We start from the raw sequence: 19,338 nt of genomic DNA on the forward strand, positions 1-19,338 counted from the left end.
AAAGAATTAATCTGTAATGATTACTCACATAAATTATTTTCAAAATACCTGTTGACTTTTATAGAGTATAAATAGTGTTGTTATTCTTAAACATGTATCATTCATTATTCAGCCTTTGAGATGTTAAGTAACATTCATTTTTATCTCTTGTTTTTTAGACCTATTTCTAGAATCTTAATATACGTGAAACTCTGGCATTATTTCCCTGTTCTAGTCAAACATATATAAATGAATATCAGTGTACGCTTAGATCATAATAATTGTTGCAATGAACTCAGCTCTAGCTCAGACCTATCGGGATCCTCAGGTCCCCGCGAGTTTCGGGGGTGTTGCTGCTTTACATCGTGCTTTAAAAGGTCGCGTAAAAACAAAAGACAGCCAGAAATGGTTGCAAACCAAAGATTCTTATACTTTACACAAACCCGTGCGACACAAATTTCCCAGAAACAGAGTCATCGTCGGAGGCTTAAACGAGCAATTTCAATCTGATTTAGTGGATATGCAATCCCTGGCCTCTTTTAATGATGGATATAAATATTTACTGACTTGTATAGATATCCTTTCTAAATATGCCTGGGCTATTCCTCTCAAAGATAAAACATCGGTGTCTATCAAATCTGCTTTCGAAAAGATATTTTCGGAACGTACACCCGAATCTTTGCAAACAGATGGCGGGAAAGAGTTTATCAATAAGCAAGTTCAAAATTTTTTGAAAAAGAAAAACATTCACTTTTTTACGACACATAATGCAACCAAAGCTTCTGTCGTGGAAAGATTTAATCGCACCCTTAAAACTAAAATGTGGAAATACTTTACTGAAATGAATACACGAAAATATATTGATGTTATAGATCAATTGATATCCAGTTATAACCATACATGGAATCGAAGTATTAAGACGGAACCCTCATAGGTTACATTACAAAATCAAGAAAAAATTTGGAAAACATTGTACGATCAGAAATCAGTAAAAAAACATGTTCCTACCGATTTAAAGATTGGAGACACGGTGCGCATCAGCCGAGCAAAAATGCTGTTCGAGAAAGGATATGAACAAAACTGGACAAGAGAAATTTTTACAATCTATAAAATTATTCGACGAATTCCTGTTGTCTATAAACTGAAAGATCTTGCAGGAGAAGTTATACAAGGAACGTTTTACAAACAAGAACTTCAAAAGGTTTCCGACTCTGGTTATTACCCCGTAGAAAAAGTTTTGAAAAAGAGGAAACGTCGAGGGAAAGTGGAATATTTTGTGAAATTTCAGGGGTACCCCGAAAGCTTCAATGCTTGGGTAGAAGATGTTAGGATGCTATAAAAGGCCTGTACATTCTGCTTACCTCTCATTTGAAGAAACATGTCTTTCTTTATCACACTGATCAGCGACAGCTCCATGCGCTTTTTCCCAGACAACAAAATATCGCAATTTACCACTCAGCTTCCTACGCCGATTGATTTAAATAATCAGTGGGAATTATCTCTTGTGGACTTTATTTACCCTCACACGTGGTATAACGTCCGAAAAGACAACAATTTATTTGGATTTGATTTAGGAGATGGAAAACTGGAAGGGAGAAGAGTTCCTCCAGGATGTTATGAAACGATACCAGATTTATTAAAAGCCATGAAAATACCCTCACATAAAAATAAGATTGAATTCAGTTATTATCCTGTCACGAAAAACGTGACCATTAAGACGGACGAAAAATGCAGTGTCATTCTTCATGAAGGATTAGCTGAACTTTTAGGATTCGAGCCTGGTGTTTACGAAGGATTGGAGCAAAATCCTTTTGTAGCCGATCCAAAAGCCTCTTTTTCTGTCATGTATGTGTATTGCGATCTCGTAGAACCTCAAATTGTGGGAGATGTACAAGCCCCGTTGTTAAAAATTGTCACGGTGGAAGGAAATGATGGGGATATCATAAACGCTCATTATCCCAGACCCTTTTACCTGCCAGTCATTCGTCAGCAGTTTCAGACTATTCATATTGACGTAAGACTTCACTCTGGAGATTTAGTGCCTTTCGAAAGAGGCAAAGTATTTCTTGTGTTGTATTTTTGAAGATTGTGTTGCAAAATTTGAAGATTATTATGTAGCTCAAACTGGAAATGGATTGCCTTACTATCAAGGAACCATTTTACAGAAAGGTTATGGGATTGGTGGATTTTTTGCAAAGCTGTTTCGCAGTGCCATGCCTTTTTTAATGAGGGGGGCAAAGACAGTGGGAAAAGAAGCTTTACGGACTGGAACACAGATTGCGAACGACGTATTGTCGGGCGAAAATTTTAATGTGTCCCTCAAAACCAGATCTAAAGAAGCTGGAAAAAAATTAGCGAGGAAAGCAGTTCAGAAAGCAGACGAGATGATCGGTCATGGAAGGTTTAAAAGGAAGCGCAAAACCCCCAAACGCTTCATTTCGTCTAAAGCCAGGAAGGTGCAACGACGTGATATTTTTGACTCGTAATGGCTTTTCTGTTAAAAGATTCTCCAGAATGCGCAAAATCCGAATTGGATTTATTTTCGTTACCTCCCACTCAAACAGTGATAGAAAAAGGTCAGTGGGTTGAATTTCATCCATTAGCGAATGTGTCGGAAGGAAGTCCTGTTGAATTCAATGTTTCTGGAAGCGGAGACGAATACTTTGACTTATCACAGACACAACTCTATGTGAAGGTGAAAATTTTAAAAAGTGATGGCAAGCCAATCACGGCTGAAAGTAAAGTAGGACCTGTCAATCTGTTTTTACATTCCATGTTTTCACAAGTGGATATTAGTTTAAATGAAAGACTCGTTTCTACCAGTAATAACACTTATCCCTACAGAGCCATGATAGAAAAATTACTGAATCATGGATTTGATACGAAAACTTCGCAACTTTCATCAGAATTGTTTTTAAAGATACAGCAGGACGTATGAATGTTTTTGATACTCAAGATACTCAGCCGAACGAAGGATTCAACAAACGAGCAGAATTGTTTAAACTGAGTGCCTCAGTCGATATGATTGACCGGTTGCATTTGGATATGTTTCATCAAGAAAGACTTTTGCTGAATATGGTGGATATGAAGATTAAACTCATACGCAGCAAACCAGAATTTTGTTTATTGGGTGAAGGTGAATTTAAAGTCGTACTGGAACATGTTTGTAAGAAAAGTGAGAGTCAGTCCAGGTGTTGTGCTAGGACATGCAAAAAGCCTAGAAAACTCAACAGCCAAATATCCCATTCAAAGAGTACTATGCAAAGCCTATTCCATTCCCACTGGAAATATGACTTTTATTCAAGACAATATTTTCATAGGCCAAATGCCTAATCGTATTGTGGTGACTTGCGTCGATAATGATGCCTTCAATGGAAACTATAAAAAGTCTCCTTTCGAATTCAAGCATTATAATATGAACTTTATCGGCGTTTATGTAGATGGTCAACCGGTACCTCATAATCCTCTTCAACCTAATTTTGAGAAAAACCATTTTATACGAGCTTATCAGAATTTATTTACAAATGCAGACAACCGAGGACTTTACCTTTCAAGATCAGAATTTTCAAAGGGAAATTCCTTATTTTGCTTCGATTTGTCACCTGATCTTTGTGATGGCTCTCATTTAAATCTGATTCGACACAGCAACTTAAGATTAGAAATAAAATTTGACAGTCCTTTAGAACAAACTGTTACCTTATTAGTGTATGCTGAATTTGAAAATTTGATAGAAATCAATAAAGCTCGAAATATTCTGTATGATTTTGGAAACTGATGAATTCATCACAGATTCATCAAATTTTATCTCGAGATCCTATTTCTTCGAGACATTATGTGGGTATTTTCCCATCTGACAAAATACCTGTGATTCAAAACTTTACCTGTGCACTGGTGCTGAATACGGGCAAACATGATGAAAAAGGAACTCATTGGCTAGCTGTCTACCTTGCAGATCAACAGACTCTTGAATTTTTCGACTCTTATGGACTCCCTCCTGAAGTATATGGAGAAGATATCGCATCCTTTGTCAAGAAATATTGTCATGTTCGCTGGAACAAGATTTCGCTTCAAAGTTTAACTTCTAATGTATGTGGACAATATTGTATTTATTTTATTATTAAACGATGTCAAGGACTCTGTATGGAACTCATTGTATCACCGTTAACCGGAAAGAATTATGATTTCCGAACATTTCAATTTGTCAAGAAAAGATATGGTGTAAACATGATTTTTAAAAAATAAAGTTGTTTTAATTTGAAAAATTGTGTCTTGTATTTCTTTTGTGTTGTTTCTACATATATTTAAACAAAACTCGTGTAACAACAATTTAGATAACACATTTTGGGGTATAAAAGGGCTCTCCATACACAGTGTGAGCACAGTGTGTTAAACATCACGAACATGGAAAGACAAAAAATTGTTGTTGTTATTTTAGTTTTGTGGATTTTTTCAAGTATAGCCCTCCTAATTTGGACTCATCTCCAATGGACATCTAAACAAGATTTCAACTGTTTTCAAAATAGAACAACACTTGACATTTATAAAATTTATCAAAAGATTGATTCAATAGGTTTTATCAAGTGCCACGAGTTTTCCAATTTTTATTTAAATCACACACATTGCGGAGAAACAATTTGTGAATGCGTTCAAAGCTCTTTAAATGTTTTCAAAAATCACTGTTTGGAATTTACGAAAAATATTGTGGATTCAAGGAGCGAATGTCTTCTGATTGCCAATATACTTAAAGGCTGTTTAGAGATTTTCTGTAAAGTATAAAAGTCAATATTTTCTTGTTCCTGTCATTTACAAAAATGGAACTGCCCAAGTTCGTACATCCTTCTACTTGTCTTCTGAGCGGACCTACCGGTTCGGGAAAAACGTTTTTTGTGAAGAAATTAATAGATCATAAAATGTTCCATCCTATGCCGACCAATATTATTTATTGCTACGGAAGTCATCAACCTCTTTTTAATTCCATGAAAAATGTTAATTTTGAAGAAGGATTACCATCTAACCTGCAGACTCTTCAAAATGCTTTAATTATTATAGACGATTTAATGTCTGAACTAGCAAGCGATACCCGTTTAAGCAAACTTTTTACAAAAGGAAGTCATCACCGAAACCTTTCAGTCATTTTTATAACGCAAAATCGTTTTGAACAAGGCAAGGAGATGAGAAATATTCATTTAAATTCCCATTACCTTGTCCTATACAAAAATCCTAGAGATAAAAGTCAAGTTATACATTTAGCTAGACAAATGTTCCCCGGAAAAGTAAAGGCCTTTCAAGAAATTTTTCAGGATGCTACTTCAAATCCTTCAGTTACTTGTTGATTGATTTACGACCTGAAACAAGTGAAACGCTTCGCCTTCGTACAGGCATCTTTCCTGGAGATAAATGCTATGTCTACCAGCCCCGATAGTTCATTTCAGTTTGAGACGTCGAATGGCTAACATGTGTTATGGTGTTTTTTTAATTTTTACCCTTCTAAATTTTCCGAAGTTACCAAAAGGTACCATACTAATTGACCACAACACCAGAAGACTCTTACCACAGAAAAATGCTAGTAACAATAAAGTTGAAAATTTTGCGTTGTGTTTATTCCGGATTAACCCTTAAAATTCATTTGAGTAAATACTGGTAAAAATCATGAACACACAAAATAAATTTAACCATTGAATGATCTAGAAAAACTTATTTATTTAACTATTAAAGCAAATGACTGATATATCCATTAGTTAAAAAAAATTAAATATATTCAACAGAAGTTGTACCATTTGTTTTCACACATCCAACATTTCTGAGTAATTACCTTTTATATTTCTGTATAACATCCTTGTAGTTATTACTAAATTTAATATTGCAACAACAGGTAAAACATACCAAAAGAAAAATTATACTATAAATTTAAGAACAATAACCTCCCCGGGGAGCAAAATAATAAAATACAAAAAAAAATTTAACAAGTTACTCTATCCACTTCACACCTAACAAAAATAATATTTTATAATATTGCACTCAATACCATCATTTAAACACAATTAAAGCAAATTTTTAACCTCTCTCTCTATATTTTTTTTGATTAATTAAATATGGTTTTACCGGATAAAGATATGTAGTGACACCTTTGCACTTATACAACAGGTTAGTACTGAGAGGAGCAAGAATGCTCTAATACAGGCACTATTACTAATAAACCTCACCAATCAGTAATACAAAGAAAAATTCAATTAAATAATTCCTGAAGAACTTCTTTCTCAAAAACTATTAAGTTACCATGATTTTAATAAGGCTATAATTCTTTATTAAATTTAACGCCTTTATTTAATCGATATACCAAGGGAAAAATAAGTATCATTTCTATAGAGTTAGGATAAAATTATCACTTACATCAATTTAGGTTCAACAAATTAAATTAAATCAAGCTCCTTTTTTTAACTGCAGAAATCTATAATACTTGACTAACCAAGCATAAACAAAAGGGAAAGGAGAACTTACATTGAAGCTCATGAGGACTGCTGCTGTGGAAAGGAGAAAGAAAAAAAAAATGTTCGTCGAATGCAGAGTCGTTGAATTTCTTGTGAATATTGCAGTTCCGGATGGGGAGAAAACGAGGAGATTTATGAAGAACGAAGAGGATCAAATGGCCAATTCAGTTGATCAGTCCCTTATTGGAGAGACGAGGAGAGTAATGATGAACAAATTCTTCAGACAACTTCGGACATCCTCAGAGGGAAACGACGAGTCAACATCTAGGAGGTCTCAGGAACATTGGTGGTGAAACGGCCAAATCAGTTGATCAGTCCCTTATTGGAGAAAATTTTCAGCTCAGGAATCTGTCGGTGGAAAAGGCGAGTCCGACTTCTAAGTTCATAGAAGCAGCGGGTGTTGGAGGAAGCCAGAAGCTAATGAAGCATTTCTATGGTAGAGAACTAGGTAGAGACATATTTCTAGACGACAATTTTCGGCATTATATTTCTTGAGAACTTAAACATAATTAACAATGATGCAAGAAGAATAAGGTGGAGACAAAGGGCCCGCGCTCAAGGCGCAGAGGCACGAGGCCCGTAATTCTTCGGGTGAAAAAAAATCATTCCTCGGCAGAATCTGCTGCCGTCGCGTTCAGTAACAGAAAGGAATTCAAAAAAGCAGAAGACGTGTCAAAAAGTGTGCTCGTCCCCCAAAACAACCCGTTAAAAGGGAGGACGCTGGACTGCCAAGTTGGCACAACCCACTCTTCGCCAAAAGTTAAAATAGTTGCAACAACAACATACCCTAATGTTATCAAACTCGCCAAATCCACTACTTTGAAACCTCAACGGAAATTCTATGTCGCCAAACCCTCTCCAAAAACACACCACCTGTGGAAGGGGGAAATTAGGAATTTCAACAACCCTGCAAATGGTCCCAACGAAAGAACGCTGAAACTCGCAAAAAGTGACTTTTCAACCGGAAAGAGGGCATTTCATCCCCCTTTAACTAAATCACAAGCAAACGAAGAAAAATCTACTAATTAAAGCTCATAACTGAAATGCAATTAAAGTTAGAAAAACGAAAGTTATGTCAAATTAAAGAGCTAATTTTTCTGCAACTAACGATATTAAATACTAAGAAATCAAATTAATTTTTGACATGAAAAACTGAGTTTATTACGTAAAAAAATTCATCTATCCATTGTTTGCGTGTACAAGATTGACGACGCAGTTCGCGTAAACTCGGAAAGCCAAAATATATTACACTAAAATTAATAAGCCAAAAAAGAATATAACCAAACTTGTGTAGCTCAAATTTTGAATAATTACAAATTAAAATTTTGATTTTTATGAATCACTTAATTAAATTAAATTCGCTACACAACACATGTCTTCTCCCATCGTGATCGATTTGGAAGGTTTTCAATGGATGCCTCATCGCTACGTTATTAAAGAAATAGCCTTGTATTCTGTGCATGAAGGATATCAGAGTTGTTGGTCATTTTTACCTCCTCAACCTTGGAAAACATTATCACGATCTCAGCAAAAGTGTTTTGCTTGGGTCACAAGAAATCGTCATCACATGAATTGGAGTGAGGGTGTATTACCTTATACTCACCTTCGTATTATTTTGCAGTATTTGTCATCTGTTTATTCTGTCATATACGTGAAAGGGTTAGAAAAAAAATTATTTTTAGAAAATTTATTAGGTAGAGACATCATAAATCTAGACTGTCCTAAGATAGAGAATTTAAAAAAGAAAAGTTCTTTAACATGTTCGATTCATGCAAAAGGATTTAATTGCTGTGCTTTAACCAAAGCGGCTGCATTTGCTACCTATATAAAAGAAAGTGTGCAGGAAGAAGAGTTCATTTGTCATCAGAATGTCTCATCAGAAGGATGTGGATTATCTAAAACTATTAGGAAAAAGTCGAATAAAAGCAGCTCTACTGAAAAAGTGCCCAAATCATCTCATCAAATCAGTTTGTGAATGCGTTTTAAATCTTCTAAAAGGAAACGTACTCATCACAAAACGCGTCAAAAATCGACTCGCCCCATTCAAAAGAACTTTAAGAAAACTAGCGGACAAAAAAGTACCTCTTTTTAAGAAAAGGCGTCTTTTGGTTCAAAAAGGTGACGGTTTCCTATCTTTCCTGATTCCTGCAGCAGTCAGTGTTTTATCTTCCCTTATCCATGGAACACAGTAAGAAATTTGCGCTGGTACCCCTGGATCGTATGCAGCAATTTGAAGATGAACATTTGAGTGATTTAGATACCCAAATTCAAAACATCTTAAAAAAGAAAATGGACGATGAAGAAAAGTCTAAATTGTACATCCAGGTTCTGCAAAAGTATGTTACATTTCCTCATGTGAACACTTCTGAAGAACAACCGCCTGAACAACGTTCTGAGAAAGATATAGAAAAAGAAATTATGCAAACAGTTCCTGTGAAGCAGAAAAGAACGGCACAGAAAATAACAGATTTTCTAAAAGAGCATCAGATTTCCTGGACACAGAATAAAAAACTCATTCTGGATGATCATGTGTTTTCTGGCTCTGACATTGTTTAGTTGATAAACTTTCTGTTGAGAAATAGAACTTAAAAACCTTTTGCCTTTGAACAGTTTAAAAATGTACTGAATGTGAATAACTTTCCTCAAGACTTTGTCAAAAAACAAACATTTAATGAATGTAAAAACGATGTATGCTAGACCTAAAAGAAAATCCTCTTCGCAGCTGTGGCTAAAATTGTAATGACATGTGTAATACTTTGAGATATGAATAAAAGTTAATTTCTGATTATTTGTGTTATGTTTTTCTTTCTAATTAAACTAACATATAATAATAATTTTTGAAAAAATATAACATTTTTCTTAAAATAATAAAAACTTAACCTTTCATGCCATTCTTTGAAAAAAGAAAAAACACCATAATTTTCAAACTTCTGTTTATTTTTTATCTAAATAAGTTTTTACACGCAAATACTGTGCATAACGTCTTTTTACATATAAACATTTTTTGTACATACCACTCATTTTTACAAAAGTCGTTTTCAAAACCCATATGGTAAGGTGGTCAAGTCCTGTTGGATCACTCTTTTATCCAACACAATTTTATACAGTTTTGTTTCCGGTTTATTCACCACCTTTCTTCTCTTCGCTTCTCGGGTGATTCTGCAGAGGTTATGGAGAGAGATGATCTCACTTCGGTCGAGGCTGCAGACCAGACTTTTAATGGCTTCAAAATTCAGCAACTGGGAATTCCGGAAGTTCAATGAAAATCCTCGGACTTTGCAGCAGGTTTTCCCAGTGGCCGTCTGGTATGCGTAGTTTTTCAGTCCTCCTGAAAAAATAAAACATCATGAGAAAAAAAGAGATAATAGAAAAAACATTAAACATTTTTTTGGTACATATTAAATAAGGAACTTTTTAAAGGTGTTTACCTGACACGAAGGTTTTGATAACATCTCCATCCAGTTCGTCGGTAAATTCTCCTAAGAAGTTTCCTAAGGGGGGATCGTTGCAACCATTCGAGGCATAGATGATGGAATCTGTGTCGTGATACAGGACATCTCGACCCAGCTTCTCCATTTCACTATACAGCTTGAGACGAGCCCAAGCTGTCGTAAAAGTTGCTAGAAAAATGTTGGCCGAGGCATCCTGCGGTACAAACTCCTTTGAAGATTCCCAGCAAATGGCAGCCACCTCAGGCGTGGGAAGAAAGACATCCTTGATCTGAAAATAAAAGAAGAATCATAAGTTAACAGTTCAAAATAGTTATGAGTTAACAGTTTGAAACACACTAAGCTTATAGATGGAAAATCGATAAGAAAACTTACTTTTTTAGTAGGATCCGCCAACATCTTATGAAAGTCTGGCACCGTATGTACGTAGGTCAGTTGCGCTTTGTTGACGTTCATGCCCCATCTGAAACAAAAATTCAACATAAATCACAAAGAATTAAAAATGTTTACAAAAAATTGAAGTAAAAAAAAATCATCTTACCTGCCCCAGAAACTGTTCAGGGCCAACTTGGCAACTTGTCGACGCCCAGGGTTCTTGGAAATCTTTCCAGCGTCCAACTTGACGCCCTCTCTTTCTTCATACTGGCGAATGTACTTCAGTCTGGCTTCTTCCGTCACACACTCCGAAGGCCAACCGCTACTTTCCTGTTTGATCTTCAGAAAGAGATCAATGTAGGAACGAAACAGGGAAGTAGACGATTCTTTGAAATGATAGACTTCGTAAATCTAGAAAATAAAGAATAAATTTCAGTTATGACAAAAGATTTTAAATAAATTTGGATTATGACAAATAATTTAAATAATCTTTGAATACTTACATGTGTGACGCGGTAACCTTTCTTTATCGCCAGCTTGACTTCTTCCGATACCCACGTTCCGATAAGAGCTCCTTCATCGTCTGTGTGGGTACAGGAAGACTGAGAGTGTAGAAAGGCACAAGTCCGACACAGAGGGAACATGAGCTTCTTCCTACACCGATAGGGCAGTACCGGGAGATAGAGGTTCCGAGGAGGAATCACACAGCACTGGATAAGTCCAAAGTAATTTTCTATATCCCCAAAGCTTTCCGTAATGATTGTTGGATCTCCTACAGGGTAGACGCAATATTTGTTCACCTGTGAAATAAAACAAAAAGTCAAAAAAACATACATAAAAATCAGAAAAAACACATCATCCATGAAAAGGTTTTAAAATAATAAAAAAAGTACGAACCCATGGATAGAGGGATGTGAAATCCACATATTTAGCGTCTCCCTCGTGGAACAATTTGAGGGCATTGGTCCGTCCTCCGAAAAATGAGTCTCGAGGATTAAGCCGGTCCCTCAGATGGTGTTGCTCCAGGAAAGCTTGGAGATCCGGATTTTCCTCTTTTTCTCTCTGAAACTCATGCTCCCACATTTCTATGACGTGGAAACCCTGGGTGCGAAGCTTTAGTGTGGTCTCTTCCGTTTTCTCTCGCAACGTTGTCATGGAAACCCCTTTTAGTGGATGAATGACATCACCGTCATAACAGGAACTACACCCGTGGAAGAAACAGCCCTAAAATAATACAAATATATTAATAGTGTTCCACATGTAAATTAACATTAAAAGTGTAAAATCATTAAAAAAGAATCACATAGAAAAAGAAATGGTTATATTTTCTTACCTGAAACTGATAGACGGTTTGAGTTGCTTGGCAGAAACCGTCTACCGAGATTCCGGCGATTCTGTGCTCTCCGGAACCATTCAACGCATGTTGAATGGCAATGCCTTCCGAAGCAGCAACAAAGTCCAACCACCGGATCGAATCAGGGCTGTAATTCGTGGAGTTGACGTAGCCGTGTGTGGGTACCATGGCAATCGTGTTAGGCTGAATGTGGCCACTCCGATACGTTGCCATACACGCTGACGCAATGGTCACGTATCTGAAAAGAAAAAAAGAACAATTTCATGAGCATGATTAGTCTATAAGAACATAACTGTAAACATGATCATTACTGTATAAAAGAATTAAGAAAATAACTTACTGGAATGGATTCACATTCGCCACATCCAAAACCTGGGCTCGAAACTCCAGCCAATAGCGGCGAAGAATATCCACGTCCGATCTATGAATATAAAAAGAAAATGTTAAATATACGAAACATAAAATATAAAATTAAAGCAAGAAAAAAGGAAAAAACATACCTGCAATAGGCCAGCATCTCGTCTTGAAAATTGAACACCCCCCCCTTGTGTTCCTCATGCCAGGACAGAAATGCTTGTCGGGCTGAAGTGCTCATGGTATCCGGGCTGTAATAGTGGGGTTCCGGTAGCTGTCCGACATAACTCTGGTTTTCCCTCGAGTTAAAGAGATGAGGGAAGTATCCTTTCTTTAACTCGCTGAGACCGAAGCACCCCGGTAGTTTGGCCAACGCCATCGGTAAAAAGTTTAACGAGTCTATGACCCGAATGTTGAGACTGGGGTGTCTTACACTCATGGTCATAGACCCGTTAGGGATCACCTCCGGCGCTGTGCCTTGCTTCAGGAGCCAGGCCATCACGAACTGCCCATCGAACCTGTAAGTAAAAAAAATATTATGGAATAATATTGAAAGCATAGTCATAATTAAAGCATGCAAATTATAGGATTTTAACTTACCCTTTCATGTTGTGTGCCACGGCGGTGAAGCCCTTGTGCCATCAGGTCAAAACTGCCATCAGGGACGTGCTAATCGGCTTATCCCACCCATCTGCTTGGATACAGAATCGGATGAGGTCTGATGGGCCCAGATTTGCTGTTGTCCGGCGAATAAGTTGCTCAAACAACTCCCGGACGGTGTCAGGAATTCGGACCATCGGGATGCCTTGCACGTTCTGAGGCAGCCGTTCCATATCTATACTGGCCCGGAAGGTAATCTCCTCGGCCTGATATTTATGGTTTCGTCGACGAGACTTCTCTGTGAGTACAATCGCCTCATCAATCTGGAAAAAAAATAAATAAGTTTCAGTAATAATCAAACATTTTCAAAATACATTATTTTAATAAATCATGCAAGAAAAGAAAAATATATACCGATCGTTCATTCGAAGCAGCTATATACACAGAGCCATGAGCTGATGAGGAAGAAGTCTAAAAATAAATAAATAAAAATAAATACATTCATTTTCTAGTTCTATAAAAATATTCTAACAGAATCATAACGAAACGAAAATTTACCTCAAATCCGGAACCCACATGATAGTACAGGGGCAAAATCAGGAGATTTTCCATGAAAATTTGATCCACTTCATCTAATAACTATCAAAATAAAAGTGGATTCATTCAAAATAAAAAAAGCTCAAATGGTAAAATACATTCAGAAAAAAAAAAAAAAAAAAAAAAAAAAAAGTACGCTACGAAAATACGTGTAAAAACTTACATCGTCATGAGAATCACGGAAAGGACAATCAGAATCTTCAAATAACACCTAACAATTAAAAAAAAGTAGAATAAATAACGTGTTTAAAAATGGTAATCTAAAAATAAAGTAGAAGCAAAAAATATACTTACATTAGATGCAGAAAAAACTCGTTTAGCAGACATCGTATAGATAAAATGAAAATGGCGCAAAAGAAAATCACAAAAAGGGAAGAGAACGTTCGCTCAGCAACAACCACAGTAGAAATGATTGCATTCGTCAACGCGAGCGAATATATAGGCGATGTATAAGAAACAAACACGCTGATTCGCTGAAATAAGATAGAAAATATTAGTGAGAATCTGATTGGTTGTTAAGATTGTATACGTTCGCCACGGCGGATGTAGAAAGCGTGAAGCGGTTTCGACAGGCTGCAACGTGAAAGAGATGACGTTTGCCTGTTTCCCCCAGCCTCCTGACGTCATGGTTGTTTTTCTACTCAACGCGATAATATGACCTAGCTTGTAAGGTCTCACTGGCATAGTGGTTTGGGAAATCGCCTTCCAAACTAAAGTTTGCGGGTTCGAATCCCGCTCGTGGAGCTATTTTTAAAATTCAATAAAATTTAATTAAAGGTAATAATTAAAATAATAACGCAGTAAATAATTAAAATACTTATTAAAAGAGTAAATAATTAAAATTAATGACATACTAAATAGTTAAAAATAATTAATCACATGTCAAATAATTAAAAATAATAAATTAAAAGTGATGTCATTCCAAACACGTAGTTCAAGATACTGTTGCCATAAAACCTAAAATTATATGTTCGTTGCCACAAAAATAAAAACTTTGAGACATAAAATCGTTGCCACAGAATCAAAACGAAACTTTGATGATGTCATTCCGTCAACGTCATTCCTTCCATCTACGTCATTTCCGGTTGTCACGTGATTCAAGATGGCGGCGACCACGCCCCTTTTCTGTGACGTCACTTCCGCCTACCGAGTACGGTGGCTTACTACTCCTGAGGCTTATCCTTTGCAGGACACCACATCCAGATCCATAATTGAGAAATTAGAACAATTTATTTCAACTCATGGTATACCTCAGCACATTGTTACAGATAAAGGTACTAATTTTATTTCTCAAGCTATAATGGAAGTTTATAAGAAATTGGGGGTTACTAAACATACTACTACGAGTTATCATCCTCAATCTGATGGTGTAGTTGAAAGATTAAATGCCACTTTAATTAATTCACTTAGCCACTTAGTTTCTCAAACTCAGGAGGATTGGGATAGACATCTGCCTTTTGCCTTATTGGCACACAGAACTGGTCGTCATAGTGCACTTCAGGAATGTCCAGCTTTTATTTTATATGGCAGGGATTTGTGTTTACCAATTGATTTATTATTGCAAACCAATTTTAGAACTTATGATGACACAAACAACTATTCTAACGATTTGGTTTTGAGATTACAAAAGGCTTTTAAATTAGTCAATCAGAATTTAACGGAGGCTGCGGATAAGCAGGAAAATTCACGTGGAAAGACTTCTCATGATAAGGACATAAAAGTGGGAGATGTGGTGTATTTATACACTCCAGTAGTTCAGCCAGGTATGGTTAGAAAACTCTCTAAGTTGAATCAGGGACCATTCAGGGTTTTGAGCAAGTGACTATAAAATTTCTCAACTATAAATCAAGTCAACTATAAAATTTCTTCAATTACAAATCCTGATCGGATTCAGACGATACACGTGGACAGACTCACAAAGGTACCAGAGAGAATTACTTTTCCCACACTTCAAAAGGATGACTCAATTTTGACAGATAATGTACAGAACTCGTCACACGATTCACCTTACCATCTAAGGCCTAGAGATACACATGGTTTTGTGTCTAAAAAGTGAATTGGAATATTTTTGATTATATAATGTGATTTGTATACAATTTGGTTAAATTATTATTTGTTTATTGGTAATTGTATTCTATGTGGCTAAATTTTGTAATCAATTAGTATAGTTGTGTAGTCTTCTTTGCTTATCCTTGGTCGAGTGTTGCATTTGGATTTTACATGTTTTCGCATGTGAAGTTGTGATCAAGTTGTCTTGGTTTGGAGCTTTCTAGTCTCAATAGCCTGGTTTGTTTGTTTTTTTGGAGGTTTTGCTGGGCTGGTCCCCGCCTTTTCTCCACTTCCTTAAGTTCAAAAAAAATTTTTTTTCTCTTCTTGAAATCTCTTAGCCATGGTAGTCGGGATTTGTTTCGGTTAGAATTTTGACTGCATAGTTTTTTTGCCAACACTTTATGGTGATTGTCTTCTGTTCATATTAGTGCAACTCACTTTAATTTCTTTTGCCAAGGACTTATTAGTAGTTTAGTTTGCGCTGTACAGTTGCGGTGTGTACTCGTATGCCCTCTCGTATTGGTGGCGTGTCTGTACTTAGGGAAGTGAAATTATGTGTGTTAGGGAAAATTATGATTTATACAGTAGACATTTCATTAAACGTACTTTCGTGTTGGTAGTGTCACTTCAATTGGTGATTGCAAGAACTTAGTTTGTTTACATTTTTGTTGTGTGTCAAGCGCTAGTAGCTCTTGAATTGTTTTGCTTTGAACACCCGTATACTCAGTGGTGTTTGTTATTTACACATATTTTGTATGTATACACACTTTTCACTTTGGTTTGCCTTTTGGGGGGTATCGTGATTTTACATTTTACTTTGCACATTTTATCTTACGGCGTGTCACGTGTTGTTTGACAACACTTTTATTTTTGTTTTGATGTATGCTTAGTTGTGTGCCAGGGACACTTCTTGACCCTCTTGCTCGGTTCACTAATGGATATTTGCTAACCATTTATTATGGTAGGACTTTGATTTTGCTAACCATACAATTATGGTAGGACTTTAATTTTGCTAACCATACAATTATGGTAGGATTTGGATTTGCTAACCATTGATTATGGTAGGATTTGATTTTGCTAACCATACAATTATGGTAGGATCTGGATTTGATAAACATTGATTTTGGTAGGATTTATATATGTGCTAACCATGACTCATGGTAGGATTAATTGTAAATAGGTACATGTATCCCTCTTTGTGATTAACATGTGGTACCAACACTTACTATGATTTTTTTCTCTTCTTATTTAGTTCCTTATATAATGTATGTTGATTGGCGACGGCTTGGCGACTTAGAATTTCCGTTGGGGTTTCAAAGTGGTGGCTTTGGCGAGATTGTTAACATGAAGGAATGCTGAAGTTGCAACTGGTTTAATTTTTGGCGGGGAGTGAGCTATGCCAAGTTGGTATTCCGGCGCGTTCCCTTTTAACGGGTTGTTTTGAGGGACAAGGTCACTTTTTGGACTTTTTCACTTGCCGCTGGATGTTGTGCTAGCCGACAGCTGCTTTTTCGGAATCATGTCCCAGCGAATTCAATTTGTGGAGGGGCTATTGTTAGGCCGTTGCTTCCTGAGGCTTACTTAATGATTTGTCCAAGTTGCTGATTCTCGTGGCCTTCGACCCGAGAAATTTTCTGCGTTAGCTCAAGTGAAATAACGGAATGAGATAATAGAATCTTTTAATACCTTAAACATCGATACTAGCTGAATTTTCCATGTACTACTCATTTTTTTTTCAATATGTCATCAAGTACTTCCAACCATGGGTCTAACCGTCGTGAAGAAATAACTAATACACCGTACACAGAGAGTAACGAAGATCCTCATATAGTGCCACCTATTTCTTGCTCCTCGCAGTTTTAGGAACTTTTCATCCTTTACGTTGCATCCGGATTGAACTTTCATCTTAAGCGTGAGTTAAGACCCCCTTCAGATTCGAATTTAACAAAAATTTCTCTGTGAGCATCGGAGCGTCCTCTTAGCGGAAGTTTGCTTCAAATTCAACTGAATCGGCTGTGTCGTTCAACTTCTGAAGGGATGGTTTCCTGCTGTCACCATTGCCCTGCCTACCTGTTTGGTCATACATCTTGCATAGTATTAATTGCCATTTACCAGAACTCTCGCCTGCTTCTTATTAGCAGATGATTGAGCCTTATTCAGTAACACGACGTCCATTTGTTTCAAGATGGTTGTCCTCTCTCCCATCCCATAGCTGTCCGTCTGGATGTCAAAGCTAAGTTTTTTTGTTTGCTTTAATTATCTGAGGTAATAGATTTCTGCAGTTAAAATGATTGAAATGATTTAATTTGAACTTGAATTTTTTTTTTTTTTTTTTTTTTTTTGTATTTGATAAATTTAACCCAACTCTATAGAAAACATTTTTGTGTGTCGATTACGTAAAAGTATTAGATAGACTAAGGAATTATAACCTTATTTAAATTATTGTAACTAAGTTTAATTGTAAAAGAAAAATAAGTTCTTCATGAAATTATTTAATTGAACTTTTGGAGTTCCTTCATGGTGAGGATTGATTTGTAATAGTGTCATTATTTGAGCCTCTTTTCTCCTCTCAGGGATTAACTTTGCTTGTAGGATTGTAATAGCATGAAGTAGATTAATGTTTTACGCGGTTAAACTACACTTTAAAAAATAGAAAATTATTATGTGCAATAAATGAAGCTATCTGTTTTTAATTAATGGTATTAAGTGCAATAGTCCGCAGTATTTTTTTTCTTGTATTGATTATTCTGTGGGAAGTGTTTCTTTCTTTTTTTTTTTTTTTTTTTTTTTTTTTTTTGGAAAGTGTAACTTGTTAAAACTATTTTTTTTTCTCCCCGGGGAGGGTACTGTTCATTTATTCATAGTTTATTTCTGATATGTTTACTTGATTGTAAAAGTAATTATAATAGATATTCTAAAGGCTAAAGTTAAAGTAATATTACTAAGTAAGAGTTTGGATTGTAAAACTCAATAGTTTACAGAACTGTTTGAATATATTTTGATTTTCTAAGTAATGGATATAGTAATTGCATAAGAATTAAATAAATAGGTTAATTTTTTAGATCAATTAATGGTTATTTTATTTTGTGTGCTCATGATTTTCACCAGTCTATTTCTCAAACTGATTTTAGGGTTAATCCGGTTTACACAACGCGATGATAAGATTTTATTGATACTAGTATTTTACTGTTGCAAGAGTATTTTAAGTGTTATGGTCAACTAGTAGGTTACCTTTCAGGTACCTTTCAGACAAAACGACACAACAACAAGACGATTTGTGAATCACTCCAAGCTTGCACTAAATCAAAATTTATAACTAATGCAGCTTTTACAGACTGAATAAAGCGTACCAATAACACTGCTGCACATAATTCCAGTCTTGGAATCGTAATAGGTTTTAATGGTGCTACACGAGTTTTAGCTGTTACAAGTTTAACATTAATGTCAGAGTTATTGCAAGTTTTGATATAAATAACTGCTGCATAACCCCTTTCAGACACATCACAAAATCCGTGAAGTTCACATCGAAAATAATCAGGTCGCAGAATTTTCCTAGGTATATTTATAGAATTCAAAAGTTTAACTTATCTACATAGATTTTTCTAATTTTGATCAATCTCTTCTGTTACAGGATCATTCCATGATAATTGTAATTTCCACACTTGCTGAAGGATCATTTTGGCGAGAATTACCAAACGGAGCTATCCACCCCAATGGATCGAATAGCTTTGCTACAAATGACAAAATAATCTTTTTAGTTGGACACTTTGATACTCTATTTCACCGACATTACATTTGAATTCATCATTGTCCGGATGCCATTCCAATCCCATAACTTTCAATGTTTTATCTTCTATTACACGATGAATATTGTCACTATCTGTGTTTGTTAAGCCAGAGGTTTTTAACAATGACGGTTTACTTGTCGACCATATGTGAAGCTCAAAGCCACCCCTTTTTATAAGTTGTTGCAATTTGTCTATCAATGCAATACCTTCCGAACTATCTTTTACACCAGTTAACATATCATCAACATAAAAATCTCTTCAAACTATATTCTTTGCCTTTGGAAAGTTCAATCCTTCATCAATCG

The 19,338-nt window shown here is 35.9% G+C and overlaps 2 protein-coding genes across 2 annotated transcripts; one reads left to right on the forward strand and one right to left on the reverse strand.

The window, feature by feature from the left end:
* Window positions 1-3,139: 3,139 nt before the first annotated feature.
* On the forward strand, window positions 3,140-3,754 carry LOC146999459 (uncharacterized protein F54H12.2-like). The gene has a single exon (XM_085807151.1). It carries the CDS (start codon window positions 3,140-3,142, stop codon window positions 3,752-3,754), a length of 615 nt encoding a protein of 204 aa, XP_085663277.1.
* A 5,683-nt stretch (window positions 3,755-9,437) lies between these two features.
* On the reverse strand, window positions 9,438-11,046 carry LOC118188160 (uncharacterized). Its single transcript, XM_035358529.2, has 4 exons — window positions 10,795-11,046; window positions 10,292-10,702; window positions 9,896-10,187; window positions 9,438-9,795 (listed from the first exon to the last, which is right to left on the reverse strand). Exons 2-4 carry the CDS (start codon window positions 10,397-10,399, stop codon window positions 9,506-9,508), a joined length of 690 nt encoding a protein of 229 aa, XP_035214420.2. The 5' UTR covers window positions 10,400-10,702; window positions 10,795-11,046; the 3' UTR covers window positions 9,438-9,505.
* Window positions 11,047-19,338: the final 8,292 nt, after the last annotated feature.

This window comes from Stegodyphus dumicola, chromosome 1 (assembly GCF_044657685.1).
Source record: "Stegodyphus dumicola isolate Sdum_Otavi_A_Nest chromosome 1, ASM4465768v1".
Classification (NCBI taxonomy): domain Eukaryota; kingdom Metazoa; phylum Arthropoda; class Arachnida; order Araneae; family Eresidae; genus Stegodyphus; species Stegodyphus dumicola.